Raw genomic sequence first — 18,070 nt, 5'->3', positions numbered from 1 at the left:
GTGTAGCTATTTAGCATTTATATCCCACCTATTTTCTAAAAGGATTTTAGGTGGTTTATAATGTTAAATGTAATATAAACTAGGACAATAAAAATATACTAATTTAAACTTTTTAAAAAATTGTTTAATGTGAGAAGGCTGAGCAAAGGGCAAGGAGAACCTTTTCATTCTTGCCCCCAGAAATCTTGCTCCTCTCTTACTAAAGCTTTCAGTCATCCCTCCAAGTGGTGGCGGGACAATTCTAAGGTCTGACCTTAGTTCTTAGCTTAGTATGTTAACAGATCTACCCTTAGTTTCCTGGCCCACCAGGACTCGAGCAAACTTTTCTGTTACCCAACAGGCTGGGCTGCAGCCACACTATAACAAGGTCTGAATCTCAGCCTTGTGAGATGAGTATGCTTTTCCAAATTCTTATTTTCCTCAGATATTTTCCCCCCTTAACTCCATGGATGGTAGCTGCTTCCTGTATTTGCCATTCCTGTATTTTGTAGAATCCTTTTTATACCATCCAGTTAACCATTTTTTACTACTTAATAATTCTATATATTAAATTTTTCCTGCTCAAAAACAGTGTGTGTGTATATATACACACATATATCTGTGTGTGTATATATATATGTACTTAGTTTTAAGCCTTTCTCCCACCACCAAAAAAGTTAACATTAGCAAAGAAGGTATTAATTAGTTAAATATTCCACATATATGAAATTTCAGTTTATTCAAAATAGTGTTATAATCACACAAGGTGACAGTATAGTATAAAGAATGCTGAACTGGAGATCAAACACTTATATTCTAGTCTTGGCTAGTGAATTACCAGCTCAGAGACCTTGAACAGACACTTATCTTCTCTGAAGAAGTTTTACTGTTTGCTGTAGGTTTATCTTTTTTCCATAGCAGTGTAGATGTTTCTCAGTTTTATGTCCTTTAGACAAACATAAGAATATAAGATTTGGTTAGCAACACCTGAATTCAAATCCTATTTCTGCTGCGTGCTGCCTGTTTAGCTATAGACAGAGTTTTTAGGCCCTGAAACTTAATTTTTGCATCTGTGAAATAGTAATAATCTTTATAGTCCTTTGATACTGGAATGATTAAGAAAAGGGATGTATAAATATCTGACACATAACAAGTGCCAAAAAAATTTCCCCCACAGCGTTACTTTATTTCTTGCCTATCTGATCTATTATAATGTAACTTATCAACCCTCAGTAAATCACTTCCATAACTATAGCTATAGTTCAGACCACTTTTGTCACATTGTGAATTTCCAACTTCCTGCTTTAGACATCTCCAACTAGATATTACACTGGCATTTTAATCTGAACAAGTCCAAAATCACACCATGGTTACATGTAAGTACTGCAGTATTCTAACAGAACTTTCTGCTTCCATCCTCTGTCTCTGTCTCTTCCTCCCCCACCCTATCTTCCTTATCACTATTAAATTAGTCTTAACTGAAAGCTTAAGGATGTGGAAAAAGATATCAACATTATATAAGAAACTCCCTTGCAGGCTCCAATTGACCTTTCTGGCCATATGCTCTAAAGTGTTTATGAATATACCTTGCATGTTATATTAGTCTTTAGCATCTAGCTCAGTGTACTTCATAGAAGATGCTTAACATAGGTAATTATTTAAATACTCAGAGAAATCTATGTACATGTAGCAGCAACAGGAGACTTACTAATTTTTTTATTTTATCATAGTTTATATTACTGTTTTCCTGAATCATAAAGTAATATTCTAATCATAATAAAAGTCCAAGGATACAGATAAAAATACCACCAAAATAACAATTCCCCAACATCTCAGAATATACCCGACCCCTAATCATTGTTAAAGGTTTAATAATATTCTTTTTTTTCATGCATAGACCATCATTTTTATGAAAATGTGTTTTAAGGAAAAGTATTTAGCTTGGTTGGTGAGCTTATGATGTGCACATTGATATTTTTTATTAGCAATATATCTTTAATATCTTTTCTTGAATTTTAAGAATCTTTGTCATTCTTTTTTATTTTAGTGCCAATTTGTGGAGAGATTAAAATACAGAATCATCACTGTAAAGTTGGTTCAGGCTTTAATTCAATGATTCTTTCTCTTTTCTGCCTCTGAAATATGTATTCCCTTTACCACATTCTTGTGGCCAAACTCAAATTTTAAAGGGCAGAGGATGTTTCCGTCTTGTTAACCATTGTACTTTGCTTACCTAGCATAGTGTCTGACACAGTAACATAAGAGATAAACATTAATTGGATGCGTCATGAAGGACTAAATATTTTAGAAATAGTATGTTGTGTTGGGGTGCCACTTGTAACTCAGGGGGTACTTACAGGGTTGAATGAAACTGTTATATAACCTGATATGGCATTTTAAACTGTTAACTATTAAGCATAGTAAAAGGAAAATACTTTAGTTATGTAAAGACAAGATGAAGCAGATTTTTCTGGAAAACAACACAAAGTAGAGTTTAAAGCAATTTCAATTATTAAATTACTAAGACAGATTGAATAGTTGTTATGGGAAAAGTTACCAAAATCATATCTTAACATCCATCATGTATTTAGCTCATTATTAGTGTATTCAAAGATGGAGGAAATAAGGGGTTTGTGCTTGGTAAGATTTATTTGTTAAAATGTCATTGTGCAAATTTTGAGAAGAAAGGTTATGAACTTAGCATAAAAAATATCATGGTGTTTACTTACTCATTGTAATCTTGTATCCAAAACTGATTTTCCTCAAAGTGAATTTTGCTTTCTGCTCAATAGTTCAGATCAAGAAGAAAGTTAAGAGTAATTGCAGTGCCATAGAAGTGTGAATCACATACTAAATGTGGTTATAAAGTAAGGAGCCTAACTCCATAAAGCCAGAGTCACCATACTTCACTGTCACATGGTACAGTATACTGACTAACAGTCTTTTAAACTGTATGTTTCAGTCAACCTGTAAAATAATATTTAAAAAAGAATGAGACAGATCTGCATAAATGAAAGATTTCCAAGATAATATACATGGCAAAAGCAAGATGCAGAAGAATATATAATAAATAACAGCTTACATTTAACGAACATTTACTACATGCCCAGCACAATTCTAAGAACTTTACACATATTATTTCATCCTCACAGCAAAATTTAATAATAATTACCTACCTCTTATATCAGAGATGAGGAAACTGAGGTGCAGAAATTAAATACGTTGTCCAAGGTTATGTAGTAAGTGGGGAAGCTTGGATTCAAACACACAGCCTAATTAATCTCTTTCTTTCTTGGCTATATATTTTGAGTATATTGATTGTGTATGCATAGTAATCTCTCATGGATGTACCGTCATTTGTTATACTAATAATATTGTTATACATTTTAGTTGTTAGTTTAAGTGTCCATGTACCAGATAGCCTGGGTTTGACTCCAGTTGTATGACCTTAGGCAAATTATTTATCTTCTCTGTACATCACATTCTTCATCAAATAGAACTGTAATATTAGCACCTCAGGTTCATATGAGGATTAAATGAAAGTATATTAAAGTGTTTATAACCATTTTTATTACATAGTAAGTGTTTTTTGTTTTTTTTTTTTTTTTTGAGACAGAGTCTCGCTCTGTTACCCGGGCTGGAGTGTAGTGGCCGGATCTCAGCTCACTGCAAACTCCACCTCCCGGGTTTACGCCATTCTCCTGCCTCAGCCTCCCGAGTAGCTGGGACTACAGGCGCCCGCCAACTAAATGTAGTAAAAATGTTGTGGGAGTATCTACATGTGTATGTTTTTCAGCATGTATATGATTATTTCTTTAGGATATATTTTTGAAAGTGAAATTGTTGAGAAAAAATTTGCATGTTTTTAAGGCTTTGTTTATAGGGTGCAAAGTGGCCCTCCAGAAAATTTATCTACCATCAGATAATAAGAATGCCTTCTATTCCAAATCTGTCCCAATTTTAATATTATTATAATCCCTACTGATACTGTTTTATTTGCATTTCTTTTGTTTGCTTGAGGAAGTTGTAAATTTGGTAGTGAAATTAAATGAACTGGAGTCTTTAAAAATCTTAGCAAATGCTTAAAAGTTCCCTTCAGACTCATTAGAATGGGCTAAATTGATAATTTACTATAGTATCTTACTCTAATTAAGCATTCTTTTAATTAAACCTCAAGCCATTCTTAAATTTAGTTTATAAATGATTTCTCACTCAATGTATTTTGTTTGATTTAGTTCTTAGTATTACAACAGTTAGATTTTTTTCTGCTTTCTGTCTCCAGTATTTATTTCTCCTACCTTATGATTTAAGTAATTGTAGGTGAGCAGGCCCAAGACTATGACTTGTAATACTGTGGTGAAATATATACTGGAATGCCAAATAATTATTTATAATAGATCTTTCAGAAGTAGGAATTATTTGTATTGAAAAGATGCCTTTCACTCTATTTGATTCGAAAAGACTCCTGTTCTTCCTCTGTTCTCCCAAATCTATTTAGTAATGCTGTTAACTTTCTGGATCACTTACTATGTGCCAGGTGGTATGTCAGATGATACATGTGCATTATTTTATTTTATTGTCATCACCACTTATGAGGTGAGCTACTTTCCTCACTCTTCCATTTTTTCAAATCAGCAGCTCTCAGATGGCTTTGCCTGGTGACCCACAATTTAAAAGACATTTTACCTGGAGTCACAAAGCACTGTGCAGTATACCCTTATATTTCTATTCCCTCCATTCCTTTCAGTGTTCAACCCACTAAATTTATTTTATAATCTACTAATCAGTAACCAGTCACAGATTGTAAAGCACTACCTTAAGTGACAGTTTTAAAGCCCTCATTAAAATCTTCTTTACAGTTTGGTTGCCATTTCATTCTGGACACATGTCAGCTTCAGTTTTACAAAAAACAGTATACTTTCACAGAGCTAAGCAGTCCAAAACATTATTCAATCCAGAGCCAAAAATGTCATAGCTAGTTAGTTAGGGTGTGTTTGTTCATGTTTAGAATCCTAGGAACACTATTTCTTGATGGACCCTGGTCACCTTCCAACATAAAGTAGCAACATTTACACAGATTACTTACATTTATTAAAAGCTGTGACTTTAGCTAAAATTGTGACCTCTTTTCTACCAAATTCCTCTGCTGTTCTTCAAAATCTTGGATTCCAGTGGTATTAGCTATAGTTCAGCGGTGAAGATCAAATGTTTTTGTCAGTAATCATCTATCAGCATGTAATTAAAGCACTTTAAACCAAGTAAGTATTGTTGCTCTCCCGCCCTTTCCCCTTTACTCCCAGTATTTAGTTAACATCAGTATTCAGTGCATTTTTATATCACTGTGAAAAGCACAATCTTGTGGTTAGGCTTATTAATCTTCTAGTTCCTATATGGGTAACTAAATACATAGTCATTTTTAGGCTAAAAATCCTAGCCTGGGGTTGGATCTGCTCTATTTGTTACTCACCTGGGGCTTCAGAAAACAGTCAGGTAGCCCACAGTAGAATCCTCTAGCATATTACTCTTTTTAGGTTCCTAGCCTCTGAGTTAAATAATTAAATACAGTCATTTGTTACTTAATCTGCTTGAATATGGCAGTGTACATGTACAACAGTGAGTTGTATATGAATAACGATATTTTTGTGATCTGTAAGTCATTTTCATTCAATGATTTATTTCCATTAATTACTAAGCATAAGTTGGAACTTCCTTATTAGCATAAATTTATGAAAAATTCATTGTGTTTTGGTGACTTTTATCAGGAAATTTTAAATTCCAGCCAACTTTTTAAAGTGCTTCATGTGACTGCTAACTATGCAATGTTGCATTAAATTTCTTTAGTAATTGTTAAAGAATCAAATTAATAATTTCAAAGAGTAGAGTCCACAGTGTAGCAAATGGACAAATATAGAATAGCTAGTAGTGATTATAGCTTTCCTATATTATTTCCTGTGCCTTTTCCTTTCAGTGGGCTTCTACTAGAAATTTTGTCAGTCATTCACCAAAGGAAAGTAACGTTTTTTTCCCTTAGCTGGCAATTGGTAAAGAATGTACATATAAAGGTCTTTAAACTGTAAAGAAAAAAGAGGAAGTGATTACCACAAGGACAAGATAGTTAATACCCCTAGAAGGAACCAGAATGCTAGCCTTTTGGATGGTGGTTCTATGGATGCTTACTTTATAACTCTTGTTAAGTTCTCTGTGTGTGTGTGTGTGTGTGTGTGTGTGTGTGTGTGTGTGTGTGTGTGTACCTGTTTAATGTGCCTTTGTTCAATAGATCTTATATTTATTGTACCTGTTTAATGTACCTTTGATCAATAGGTCTGATATTTATAATAATCATGTTTGGGGCAAAGGAAATTCTTAATTTTAACTACCTGTATAATTATACATTAAAAAAATTCTTATTTGCAATGTTGCATTCAGACATATAAGTAAGGGAAATTACTAGTATTATGTCATTTGAATGTTTGACGTTTACAACTCAAAAACTTAAGAGATTCTCTTAAAAGTAACTGACTAGCAAATACAGCCTTTAAAAGATAAATATTTAAGCTTTTTAAACTGGAAGCTACAATTCAGTTTTCAATCTTAGCTCTATGGCTTAGTTTGATGTAGAGTTCCATTTGCTGATTAATTTATAAAGTAAAAGTAACTTAATGAAAGTGTACCTTCCATTAATGTATACATTGGTAAAATATTATCTGCTTACAAAAAAGGGTTTACCAAGCACTGTTAAAGGAAAGATAAATGTTTTACAAGCCATATGTTGAAAATAAGAAGAGAAAAATGTGAAAATGTGGGGACTTTGAACAGAATAACAAAGTGTTCAGTTTTACAGAATGTCTTCATATATTTTTCTGTGTGTATATATAGAGAGAATTCCATCATGGTAAATACTAAACATTAAAGTCAGTTAAGTAATTTGTATGGGGAACATTAAAAATGTTAACACATGTCTTTGCCTTTCTGTGGTTGCACATTGGTTATGTGACTTATAAGAAACATGTAGTGATAGTTGGAAAGACAAGCTAAGTACATGAACAGTAAGTAACCATGCAAGATTGAAACAAGACAAGTTTCAAAAGATGTCACAAAGGAATATATAATTATTTACCAAAATAATATTGGGCAATAAATGTCATAAGTTCAGAGTAGGTTAAGATACTCATTTGGGTGAATTTGAGGTTTCATGAAATAGTGGGAACATGCTTTGGATCTTGAAGAATTATAGGATTTGGACCAAAGTAGGAATGGGCTTCCTAGTTAGGAAGAATGTCTTAAGGAAGTGTATAAAGATGGGAATACACAAGGGAGATTTGGGAGAATCTGATTAGATCAGGTTGGTTGGAGAGGGTGGTTTATGTAGGATAGTGATAAAAGACACAGCTAGAAAGGCAAGTTGAAGCTAGATTATGAAGTTAAATGTTTAATGTGCTTATATTGTGGAAATGAATTACAGTGCTTGTCGAGGTTGATCAAGTATTCCTATCTAGCCATCCAGCCTAGCAGTTAAGAAACAAACTCTGGAACCATATTGCTTTGGTTCTAATTCTTGCTCCACTAGTTACTTTAAACTCACTGTAAATTAATTTCCTCTTAGTAAAATGCAAAAAACAATAGTAGCTGTTGTACTGGGTTGTTGTGAGGACTGAGTTAATGTGTGCAAAGCACTTTGCAATTGCTTAACATATAGTAAGTGGTATATAAAAATGATTATAGGTTGAACAAACAAAAGCAGAAATTATTTTTTATAGTGACTAAGCATTTTCCTGGTAGTAATATATCTGACATATTTCTACAAATAATTGTCTGTTTTGTGTGTTGCAGTGTTTGGGAAATGGGAAGTAATGACAGCTGGCACCTGAACTGAGTACTTTTATAGGCAACACCATTCCAGAAATTCAGGATGAATGGGGATATGCCCCATGTCCCCATTACTACTCTTGCGGGGATTGCTAGTCTCACAGACCGTAAGTTTGGTTAATTTATCTAACTTAAGTTCTACTGTGTGTTAATAATTTTTACAGTGACTGTTCTAAAAATTATAGGTTCTTTAAAACACATTTACAGAAAAAGCAACTGAAACTGCCCTTTAAAGAAAAAACAATTGACAGCCTAATTTATCTAACTTCTTAGTGATGTTTAATTTGGTTGTCATGTTCAGTAATCTGTTGGAGTTTGTTGGGGATATCAGCAGCCTGTTTTACTCTAAGGACTTAAGAATTTTAAAGAACATTGCCAGTGTTTTGAGATTTATTTAATGTAACTCAATTTTTCAGAGATTTATTCTTTTGTTAGGCATTTGTAACTATAATTCTTAGTCCTTGAGTAAAAAGCTCCCTACAATTTTAGTTACTGTGTCGTCCTACCTGAATAAATAAAAGGAAAAAGATATGAGAGGGAAGGGTAGAAAGTGAGAGAATGGCATACTTTTCTTTGTATAGCATTGTGCAAGATTTGGAACTTCATAATAAGGGAGCTAGGAGAAAGTATCTTCAAGAAATGTTTTTGTCCATGTTCAGTATCCTCCAAATACAATTTTTCTGGCTTTTGTTTTGTTTTGTGAATTTCCAGTTGGTTTTAGTGGGGTAAAATAGATAACAGCCTATATAGCTTTGAGCTTAGGAAACTAGCATAACTAGTTTATGAGGTCTAAATTAACAGGGAAGTGCTGTAGGTGATTGGGTTAGCATTAGGTAAGAAAACTTTTTGAAACTGGTATTATCACTTTGTTGTAGGTAAGGCATAAATACTTCAGGAGTACAAAATCAGATATACTATAAGGAATTTCTTTTTGGTTTTTCTCCCCATGATCTTTGCTATACCTCAATATTTTGTCTTTGCAGGAAGCCCTGTTTATTAGGTAATAATTTATTTTCTGTGTTTTTATTAATGAAAATCCTGTTCGTACCTATTGGGGCTGAGCACCATAATAATTATACTGTATAGGTGATTAGAAATTAAGCCAGAAACAGACACCTGACATTTTAGTTAGCTTTCTTAACTTTTAGATAAATGAACAAATTTCTGTTAGGTGAACAGAGATTAAACAGCTGAGTTTAAGCTACTATAAAACATTTATGTTCTTTTGTTTGCTATTAGAGAATAAAGAGGAGATAATTATTTAGGAATTTGGAATTTAGAAGAATATTTTAATATTCTTACAGAATTCTATGCTATGAATGCTTTCTTGCTAAAGTGAAGTATTTATTTGTATATTCTTAAGCTTTTAAAAAATGTTACTTGTGTTTTATGAAGAGTCAGATACTGTTATTTGATTTATTTGTATGAGTGTACTAGTGATTCTGATAAATCTTATAAACAAGAACAAATGAAATTAATGAATTGCTACATTGGAAGTTAGTTTGTAACCATGCCCTTTTCGCTAGTCATTTGTTTAAGAAATGAAAAGCAAGGATGAATATAAGGGAGCTGAATTTTATTCCTAGAGACTAGTATAATCTATTATGGTCCAAGTGATGTTTTGGGAGTTTTGTAGGGTTGATTGAGGTGTGTTAGGAAGAGGAGGAATGCTTTTTAATAATTCGTCACATTGATATTTATAACTTACGTTTAATCCCAAAATACAGATAAACACTAAAGAGACTTCTTACAGTCACTCAATTTCTAATAATCTGATTTCATTCCAAATAGTCCTGAACCAGCTGCCTCTTCCATCTCCTTTACCTGCTACAACTACAAAGAGCCTTCTCTTTAATGCACGAATAGCAGAAGAGGTGAACTGCCTTTTGGCTTGTAGGGATGACAATTTGGTTTCACAGCTTGTCCATAGCCTCAACCAGGTATCAACAGATCACATGTAAGTATGATCAATTTTATATCTAATATAAGTAAAAAGTTTTGGCCCAAGAGAATCCATATTCCTGGTTTTATTTCAAAAATTTTTAGATGCATAGTTTATTTTTAAAATATATCAGTATCCAAGGGAGAATATAGTCTTATTGCGATAATAGATTAATGAGATTTAAATAGGCAATTTTTAGATAACTCTGACCCATGTAGCTCTATGGATATTTTTTCAGCTCTTTTGAACTTATCTTGGGGGATCGATCGTCTTTGCAGAGATCTGGTCATGAAACTATATCCCTGGCTGGGCGCGGTGGCTCACGCCTGTAATCCCAGCACTTTGGGAGGCCGAGGCAGGCGGATCACAAGGTCAGGAGAGCAACACCATCCTGGCTAACACAGTGAAACCCCGTCTCTACTAAAATACCAAAAAAAAAAAAAAAAAAATTAGCTGGGCGTGGTGACGGCCGTCTGTAGTCCCAGCTACTCAGGAGACTGAGGCAGGAGTATGGCGGGAACCAGAGAGGCGGAGCTTTACAGTGAGCCGAGATCGAGCCACTGCACTCTAACCTGAGCGAAAGAGCGAGACCCTGTCTCAAAAAAAAAAAAAAAAAAGAAACTATATCCCTTTTTCCTGATATTGCTGGAGTAGTTAAAATTCACAGACTCTAATAGACTATGCTACTAGCTCTTTTTGGAGTAGGCTTACATGCTTTTCAGGAGAAGTATATAAGAATTCAAGGGCTAACTCCATGAAAGGCTGTTATAGAGTTTGGGACTAAGTTTTCCTAGAATTTACTCTACCATCTAATTATAGGTATGTATTTTCACACAGTAAACTTTTTAAAATAAAATTGATTTAAATTATATAGCATATTTACAATTTTTTGCACAGGTATAACTTTTAAAATTTATTTTTCGGCCAGGGGCGGTGGCTCACACTTTTAATCCCAGCACTTTGGGAGGCCCAGGCAGGCAGATCACAAGATCAAGAGATTGAGACCATCCTGGCCAACATGGTGAAACCCTGTCTCTACTAAAAATACAAAAATTAGCTGGGCATTGTGGCGCATGCCTTAGTTCCAGCTACTCGGGAGGCTGAGGCAGGAGAATCACTTGAACCCGGGAGGAAGAGCTTGCAGTGAGCCAAGATCACGCCACTGCACTGGGGAAAAAAAATATATTTTTTTCACTACAAAACCAAATCATATTTATAACAACAACACAAAAATGTGTAAAAAGTAAAATTTCTCATTCTTATCCCTTCATATCCCACCACACAATGTTACTCATGTAACCTCACATTCTTTTTTTTTTTTTTTTTTAATTTAAAGATTCATCATGTAGGGGAATGAGGATAAACACATTATAATGGACAGGTGTCTGCATTAGATGCAGTACATACTTTGGGGACATTTTTAAAGCTGATGACGCTAAGGTGAGATGCTTACTAAATGGATTTTCTAATAGAGAAGCTGAGAAATGATTGGTTAAAATCAGAAAGAAGTATACTACTACTAATATTTTGTCACTCCCAAAATTCAGCAATATTTAAATCACCTTTTTTTTTTTTTTTTTTTTTTTTTTGGAGACAGAGTCTTGCTCTGTCCCCCAGGCTGGAATGCAATGGTACAGTCTTGGCTCACTCAACCTCCACCTCCTGGGTTCACGCCATTCTCCTGCCTCAGCCTCCTGAGTAGCTGGGATTACAGGCCCCCGGCACCACGCTTGGCTAATTTTTGTATTTTAAGTAGAGACAGGTTTTCACCGTACTGGCCCGGCTGGTCTCAAATTCCTGACTTCAGGTGATCCACCCACTTCAGCCTCCCAAAGTGCTAGGATTACAGGCGTGAGCCACCACGCCCAGCCTCTAAATCACTTCTTATGCTTGTACATACTTATTCAGTAGTTTTCACCAAATATTTAAAGATGTAAAGGAAATAGCACACATAAAATAAGGACTTACTTTATGGAGAGCTCCCTTAAGATTGTCCTAGAAATGTAGTGAGTCTTATCATTGGACAACATCTTTATAGGTCTTCATGGTTAGATCCAATGAGTAGAACATTGACATGTATAATGTAAAATTAAAACACTGCCTATGCTTAGTTTTATCATCATCTCCATGCTTGTGAATTTAATTTGCTACTTACATTAAAGTTTATTGAAAATTGCTGCTGTGAAGGTATTGAAATTTGCTGTTTGGTTTCTGCTTTCCCCCCACCATGACATTATTTGAGAAAACAATATAAGATGGAAAAATTACATAACCTCTGGCTCTTGTCTTAATCAGTGTGGCAACAATATCTTATTTGTAAGACATTCCCAGAAAGTCAGAGTCACTCATATTCAGATGTAAGAAAATATATTCCAATAACAAATATCAACTTTTTGTATAACTATCACTTCGCTACCCTTCCATTATTTTGAGTAGTTTAGAATAGAATATATTTCTTTTCTATTCTAAAACTACTTGGAAATTATTAAACTCTTAGTTCAATAAAATAGTGTTTTGGGCTTTTTTCCCCGACTGTGTAAAGTAAAATGAAGAAAAAAGAGTGTCCTTAGAAGAATCCCTCTCTGTTATTTTTGATAATTATATTTCTCCCAGGGATAGCATATTTGAAAATTCATAACTGTTGGGCCGGTTGTGGTGGCTCACGCCTGTAATCCCAGTACTGTGGGAGACTGAGGTGGGCAGATCACCCGAGGTCAGGAGTTAAAGACCAGCCTGGCCAACATGGTGAAACCCCATCTCTACTAAAAATACAAAAATACAAAAATCAGTTGGACGTGGTGGCAGGCACCTGTAATCCCAGCTACTCAGGAGGCTGAGGCAAGAGAATCACTTGAACCTGGGAGGTGGAGGTTGCAGTGAGCCGAGATTGCACCATTGCACTCCAGTCTGGGGGACAGGAGCAATACTTCGTCTCAAAAAAAAAAAGAGAAAATTCATATCGTTGGCCATACCAGTGTGATTTACTTTTATACGATAAGTCTTCTTAAGAATCAGTCACCGGCCGGGCGCGGTGGCTCAAGCCTGTAATCCCAGCACTTTGGGAGGCCGAGACGGGCGGATCACAAGGTCAGGAGATCGAGACCATCCTGGCTAACACGGCGAAACCCCATCTCTACTAAAAACACAAAAAATTAGCCGGGCGAGGTGGCAGCGCCTGTGGTCCCAGCTACTCGGGAGGCTGAGGCAGGAGAATGGCGGGAACCCGGGAGGCGGAGCTTGCAGTGAGCTGAGATCTGGCCACTGCACTCCAGCCTGGGCGACAGAGCGAGACTCTGTCTCAAAAAAAAAAAAAAAAAAAAAAAGAATCAGTCACCATTTTAATTTTTGATATTTATTTTCTCAATGCCAGAGAGTTGAAAGATAACCTTGGCAGTGATGATCCAGAAGGTGACATACCAGTCTTGTTGCAGGCCGTCCTGGCAAGGAGTCCTAATGTTTTCAGGGAGAAAAGCATGCAGAACAGATATGTACAAAGTGGTGAGTTTCTTAATAACTGAATTCCCATATCAGAACTTGTTTTATACATATTTAAATCCAGGTGTCTTCTTTAACAAGCTGGCCTATCAGGAATGCCATGTTTATGCCTTCAGTCAAGCCAAGAACAAGAAGGAAACTAAATTGATAAGATTCTTGTAGTTTAATATGTAACTAAATTCCTTGAGAATTAGATAAAGTTTTAAGTGTATTTTGTTACATATTTTGGAATATATCAGTTTACTCAGCTTAAAAATTTTTTTTTGTTTTGGAAAATCAGAATTAATTTGAAATAAGTCTTTCATTAATCAAATATTTGCAAAGCTTTTGAACATGTACATTGTAGCAGGTATATAGAGTTTTAATACTGATTGTGATTCTGTATTCATGGTTTTCTAGTAATTGATTTAATACTCCTGTTGCCTTAGCAACAGAAAAATTGGTTAAGTATTTTAAAAGACAAATTGATTCATAGTATTATAAAATAATAAAAATATTACATCCAACACAGACATAATTTTTATGTAGTCACGGAGTACCTTTAGGTTAAGTGCATTGTTCTGTTCAAGTTTACCGAATTTGACAAGCCCAAGTGCCTGTTTGGCTCTCAAGATTAAAATAGTCAGGGAGGGAATAGCTTAGACAACTTCAGAAAGTTCAACTTTGTTAATTAAATAACTGTATTTGCCGGGCATGGTGACTCACACCTGTAATCCCAGCACTTTGGGAAGCTGAGGCAGGTGGATTGCCTCAGGCCAGGAGTTCAAGACCAGCCTGTCTCTACAAAAAAATACAACAGTTAGCTAGCTGTTATGGCGTGCACCTGTAGTCCCAGCTACTTGGGAGGCTGAAGTGGGAGGATCGCTTGAACTCAGGAGGTCAAGGCTGCAGTGAGCTGAGATTGCACCACTGCACTCCAGCCTGAGCAACAGAGCAAGATCCTGTCTTCAAAAAAAAGAAAAAAAATAAAATAATTTTGCCAAATTCATTCTGGTTTACTTTGTTGGCAGCACTTCCATGATGCTTCCTATTCCGTTTCCTTTAAATAATGTTACTTTGCTGATTCTGTGTATTTGTGTTGTTTGAATGGTATTTTGAAAGCAATTGCATAGTTACTGTCGATTCCTCAAAATGCATAATGGGGATGCTTCTGACTGACTTGCCTTTTAGCAAGTTGAAGGTAGGTATGCAGGACAGTGCTCTGTCTTCACCAGAACTAATAAGTTAGATTGCAGTAGTAGGAGACAGATATAAATAATGGAGGAAGCTAGAGTTATGAATACTTTCTGGAAAAATGTTGGAATTGAAAGAAATTATGGAAAGAGTTGATTGGAAGAAAGACTAATAGAGTGAGAGTATTAGTTACATGAGAATGTGAGTAAATCTAGTATTGGATAAATGGATCTAAGGTTACTAATACTACATTTTTGCAGCTTACATTTTCGAGTATTTGGGTAGTAAATCACTCTAATAAAAACTTTGAGTATTCACCTCTCAGTCACATATTTTGTGTTTTATACTACATACACTTGTTTTTTAGTCCAAAACATTGATTTCTATATACCCTACATTGTAAAAGCATAAACTAGCATTTAAAATTAATCGATTAGTTGCATGTTTTTTTTTTTTTAATTAAAGCATTTTCCTGGTGATAAATGGCTTTGAAATTTTAAAAGCTGGCTGGGCGTGGTGGCTCACGCCTGTAATCCCGGCACTTGGGAGGCCAAGGTAGGAGGATTGCTTGAGCCCAGGAGTTCGAGACCAACCTGGGCAACACAGAGAGATCCTGTCTCATTAAAAAATAAAAAATAAAAATAAAATAGAAATTTTAAAAGTTGATTTGGGGATTGGTAAGTTTAAATATGAGTCATGCATGTGGAGAAAATTTAATAAAATGCAAATCACTTTAATCATAGTTCTTTGGAACTTAGAGCTAATTGAAAAGGACTGTAAGAATTTCATTTATCCCTTTTATTTAGAAAGCCATTGCTTTCAAACTAGTAATTCCAGTTTGTCCCAGTGATGACTGTTAATTCATGGGGGAAAAGCTTTTTAACTCCTGTCTCATTGAGTATTCATCTCTCTCCAAAAGAAAAAGAAAAAGAAAAAAAACCTCCAGCAACAATAATTATAGTAATTAAGCTATTAAGCTATGGAGCAAAACAATTTTTTGCTGAGTTTGAGTTGGAAAAGAAAAGTCAGAAGTTGAAATTTAGACTACATACTTAAGAAAACACCCTTCAATGGTAGACTGAGAGGTGATTTTGAAACCTAATTTCTTTCAGCTACAATCCCTTTTGTAGTACTCTTAGCAAATGAACTTCTGTATGAATATTTCTAGTGAAAGGCACTTTTTGTAACAACAGCAGGAAATGAAATTTGGAAATATAATTTGATGTTTGCAGCTCCCAAAAAAGAGTTTGGCTATAGAAATCATAAGAAAATTCAGGGTGTTATTTATAGATTTTTATCTGATTCTGAAATATCTAAATAAGTGAATTTTTCTGTGTCTCCTGTATAATGAAATGCCATTTGCATAATATTTGAGAAATAATGTCTGGCTTGAAAATAAATGTAAGAACCAGAACGCTGTTCTCAAGTTTTTATTTTTTAATCAAATATTCTGTTAATCCCTACTATGTGACAAAGAGTTATTGTGAAAGAAGGAATAGGTACATTCTGTTTTGCTTCAAAAGACATTCAGATGGAAATTGCAGGAATTCAAACTTTTGACCCATAAATAAAGTACTTTTCAAAACCTATGTCTGAACCATAATACAAATAGCTTTTTGAAATTAAGTTCCCAAGCATGAAAGGTGTATATGATAAAATATTCATGTAATAAAAACTACTCTGAGTCCTGTTGTAGAAGGAAGTGTATTGTGTTAGGTGCGAGGTTAGATAAGACAACTTTTTAAAAAATCTTTTGAATTCTAAGACTAAATAATAGAATATTGAGTAAGCAAGTAAAATTTTTAAAAATATTATAATCTCTGTTTCTAGTCCTGAATTAGTTTTATGGAAAATGGTGCTGTAATAAAATTGTTCTTGAAATTTACAGTTTTACAGTGTCTATATTTTGCTCTTTGAAATGAAAACATTGATCAAAAAAAATCTCTGGCATGTTTGTGAAAGAATAACTGATTTCAGTTATTTAAAGGACACTTTACTGCTAGAAGAAAATAACATTCTATATTTTTGTGTTTTGCATAGGAATGATGATGTCTCAGTATAAACTTTCTCAGAATTCCATGCACAGTAGTCCTGCATCTTCCAATTATCAACAAACCACTATCTCACATAGCCCCTCCAGGTAATATGTGTATATATCATTTATTAAATGTCTTCTGTGGTGAATATGCTGGTGAATATATGGTTCATACATTTAGGTAATGGTGGATTATTTAGAGTTTAAATAGTTGAAATACTTAAATAGTAATTCACTTGTGCATTTGCCTTAAAATGTTGTATATGGAAATAGTCTAATATGCTAATTGAAGTAGCTACCATCTTAGTAATGTAATTTCATACAGACAAAAGAATGTTAAAATAACTAATGTGTTTGAGGTAAGATTTAGGGAACATGGCTTTAAGTACCTTAAACAGATTGGTACTTTTATATAAGTAAACAAATTACCTGCTTTTAAAAACTTTTTTATTGTAACTCTTTGATTATGAATTGCGAACAATTTTTGTATATTATTTGACTATTTTGCAAGATTCTTCTATTTGCATAGATTGTACATATATAAACTAGAGTTCAGAGGACTTTGTGACAGTCAAATTTCAAGGAATAGCATGTTTATTTTATTTCCTTATATTTTTTATTTGGATTTTGGGTTTTAGCCGGTTTGTGCCACCACAGACAAGCTCTGGGAACAGATTTATGCCACAGCAAAATAGCCCAGTGCCTAGTCCATACGCCCCACAAAGCCCTGCAGGATACATGCCATATTCCCATCCTTCAAGTTACACAACACATCCACAGATGCAGCAAGGTAAGAAAATTGTTTGTAACTTTACTGGGAATGTCCAAGTGCTTTAATTCCAAGCAAATTTGTTTTTCAAAATATAATTATTAAACACAAACTAAAATACTATACTGTATACTTACTTGTCAGTGAACCTTTTTAAAGATATGGTTTAAATCATTAAAACATGTTACACTTACCATTTGAAAATTTGTCATTTTAGGAGGTGAAAGGAGCAGTGTCATTTTGGCTTTTTGGATTCAGTTATTATATAACTAAGTATATTTAGGTATGAAATTAAGAAGAATTGCGTTTTTTAAAATTGCTCCTTCTTCTTACATTAGCACTAAGCCAAGGGACATTTACATTTTAATTGGTAAAGTAGATACAGTCAGCCTTTCACATACATGGGTTCTGCATCATGGATTCAACCAAATGCTGAGTGAAAATATTTGGAAAAAAAAAATTGAGTCTGTACGGAACATGTACAGGCATGTTTTCTTGTCATTATTACATAAACAATACAGTATAGCAACTGTTTACATAGCACTTACATTGTATAGGCATTGTAAGTAATCTAGAGATGATTTAAAGTACTATATAGTGCATAGGGCTATATGCAGGTATTGTGCATTTTATATGAGGAACTTTTGAGCATTTGCAGATTTTGGTATTCACAGAAGATACTGGAACCAATCCCTCATGGATACTGAGGGATGACTACTATGAAAAACTTACTATACTGTAAAAATTTACTGTAGTACAGTAGAGGAAAATTAATCTTAGATGCAAAAATTTGAGATTAAATTACCAATTC

The 18,070-nt window shown here is 34.3% G+C and overlaps 1 protein-coding gene and 1 long non-coding RNA gene across 8 annotated transcripts in view; one reads left to right on the top strand and one right to left on the bottom strand.

The window, feature by feature from the left end:
• LOC105473083 (NIPBL cohesin loading factor) overlaps positions 1–18,070 on the top strand; it is a 214,539-nt gene that overhangs the window by 96,218 nt on the left and 100,251 nt on the right. For all 7 annotated transcript variants that reach the window (XM_071099013.1, XM_011726708.3, XM_011726709.3 and 4 more), the window contains 5 exons: positions 7,810–7,952; positions 9,637–9,802; positions 13,158–13,285; positions 16,496–16,595; positions 17,129–17,280. In XM_071099013.1, coding sequence (XP_070955114.1) covers positions 7,889–7,952; positions 9,637–9,802; positions 13,158–13,285; positions 16,496–16,595; positions 17,129–17,280 — 610 coding nt within the window. In that variant the 5' untranslated portion in view covers positions 7,810–7,888. The remainder of the gene's footprint in view (positions 1–7,809; positions 7,953–9,636; positions 9,803–13,157; positions 13,286–16,495; positions 16,596–17,128; positions 17,281–18,070) is intronic.
• On the bottom strand, positions 788–17,579 carry LOC105473082 (uncharacterized). The gene is made up of 4 exons (XR_003016098.2): positions 17,454–17,579; positions 5,066–5,160; positions 2,709–2,946; positions 788–925 (listed from the first exon to the last, which is right to left on the bottom strand). It is a non-coding gene; the product is annotated as an uncharacterized lncRNA (long non-coding RNA).

The sequence above is a fragment of the Macaca nemestrina genome, chromosome 6 (genome assembly GCF_043159975.1).
Source record: "Macaca nemestrina isolate mMacNem1 chromosome 6, mMacNem.hap1, whole genome shotgun sequence".
NCBI lineage: Eukaryota > Metazoa > Chordata > Mammalia > Primates > Cercopithecidae > Macaca > Macaca nemestrina.
This window is presented reverse-complemented; position numbering and strand designations above follow the sequence as displayed.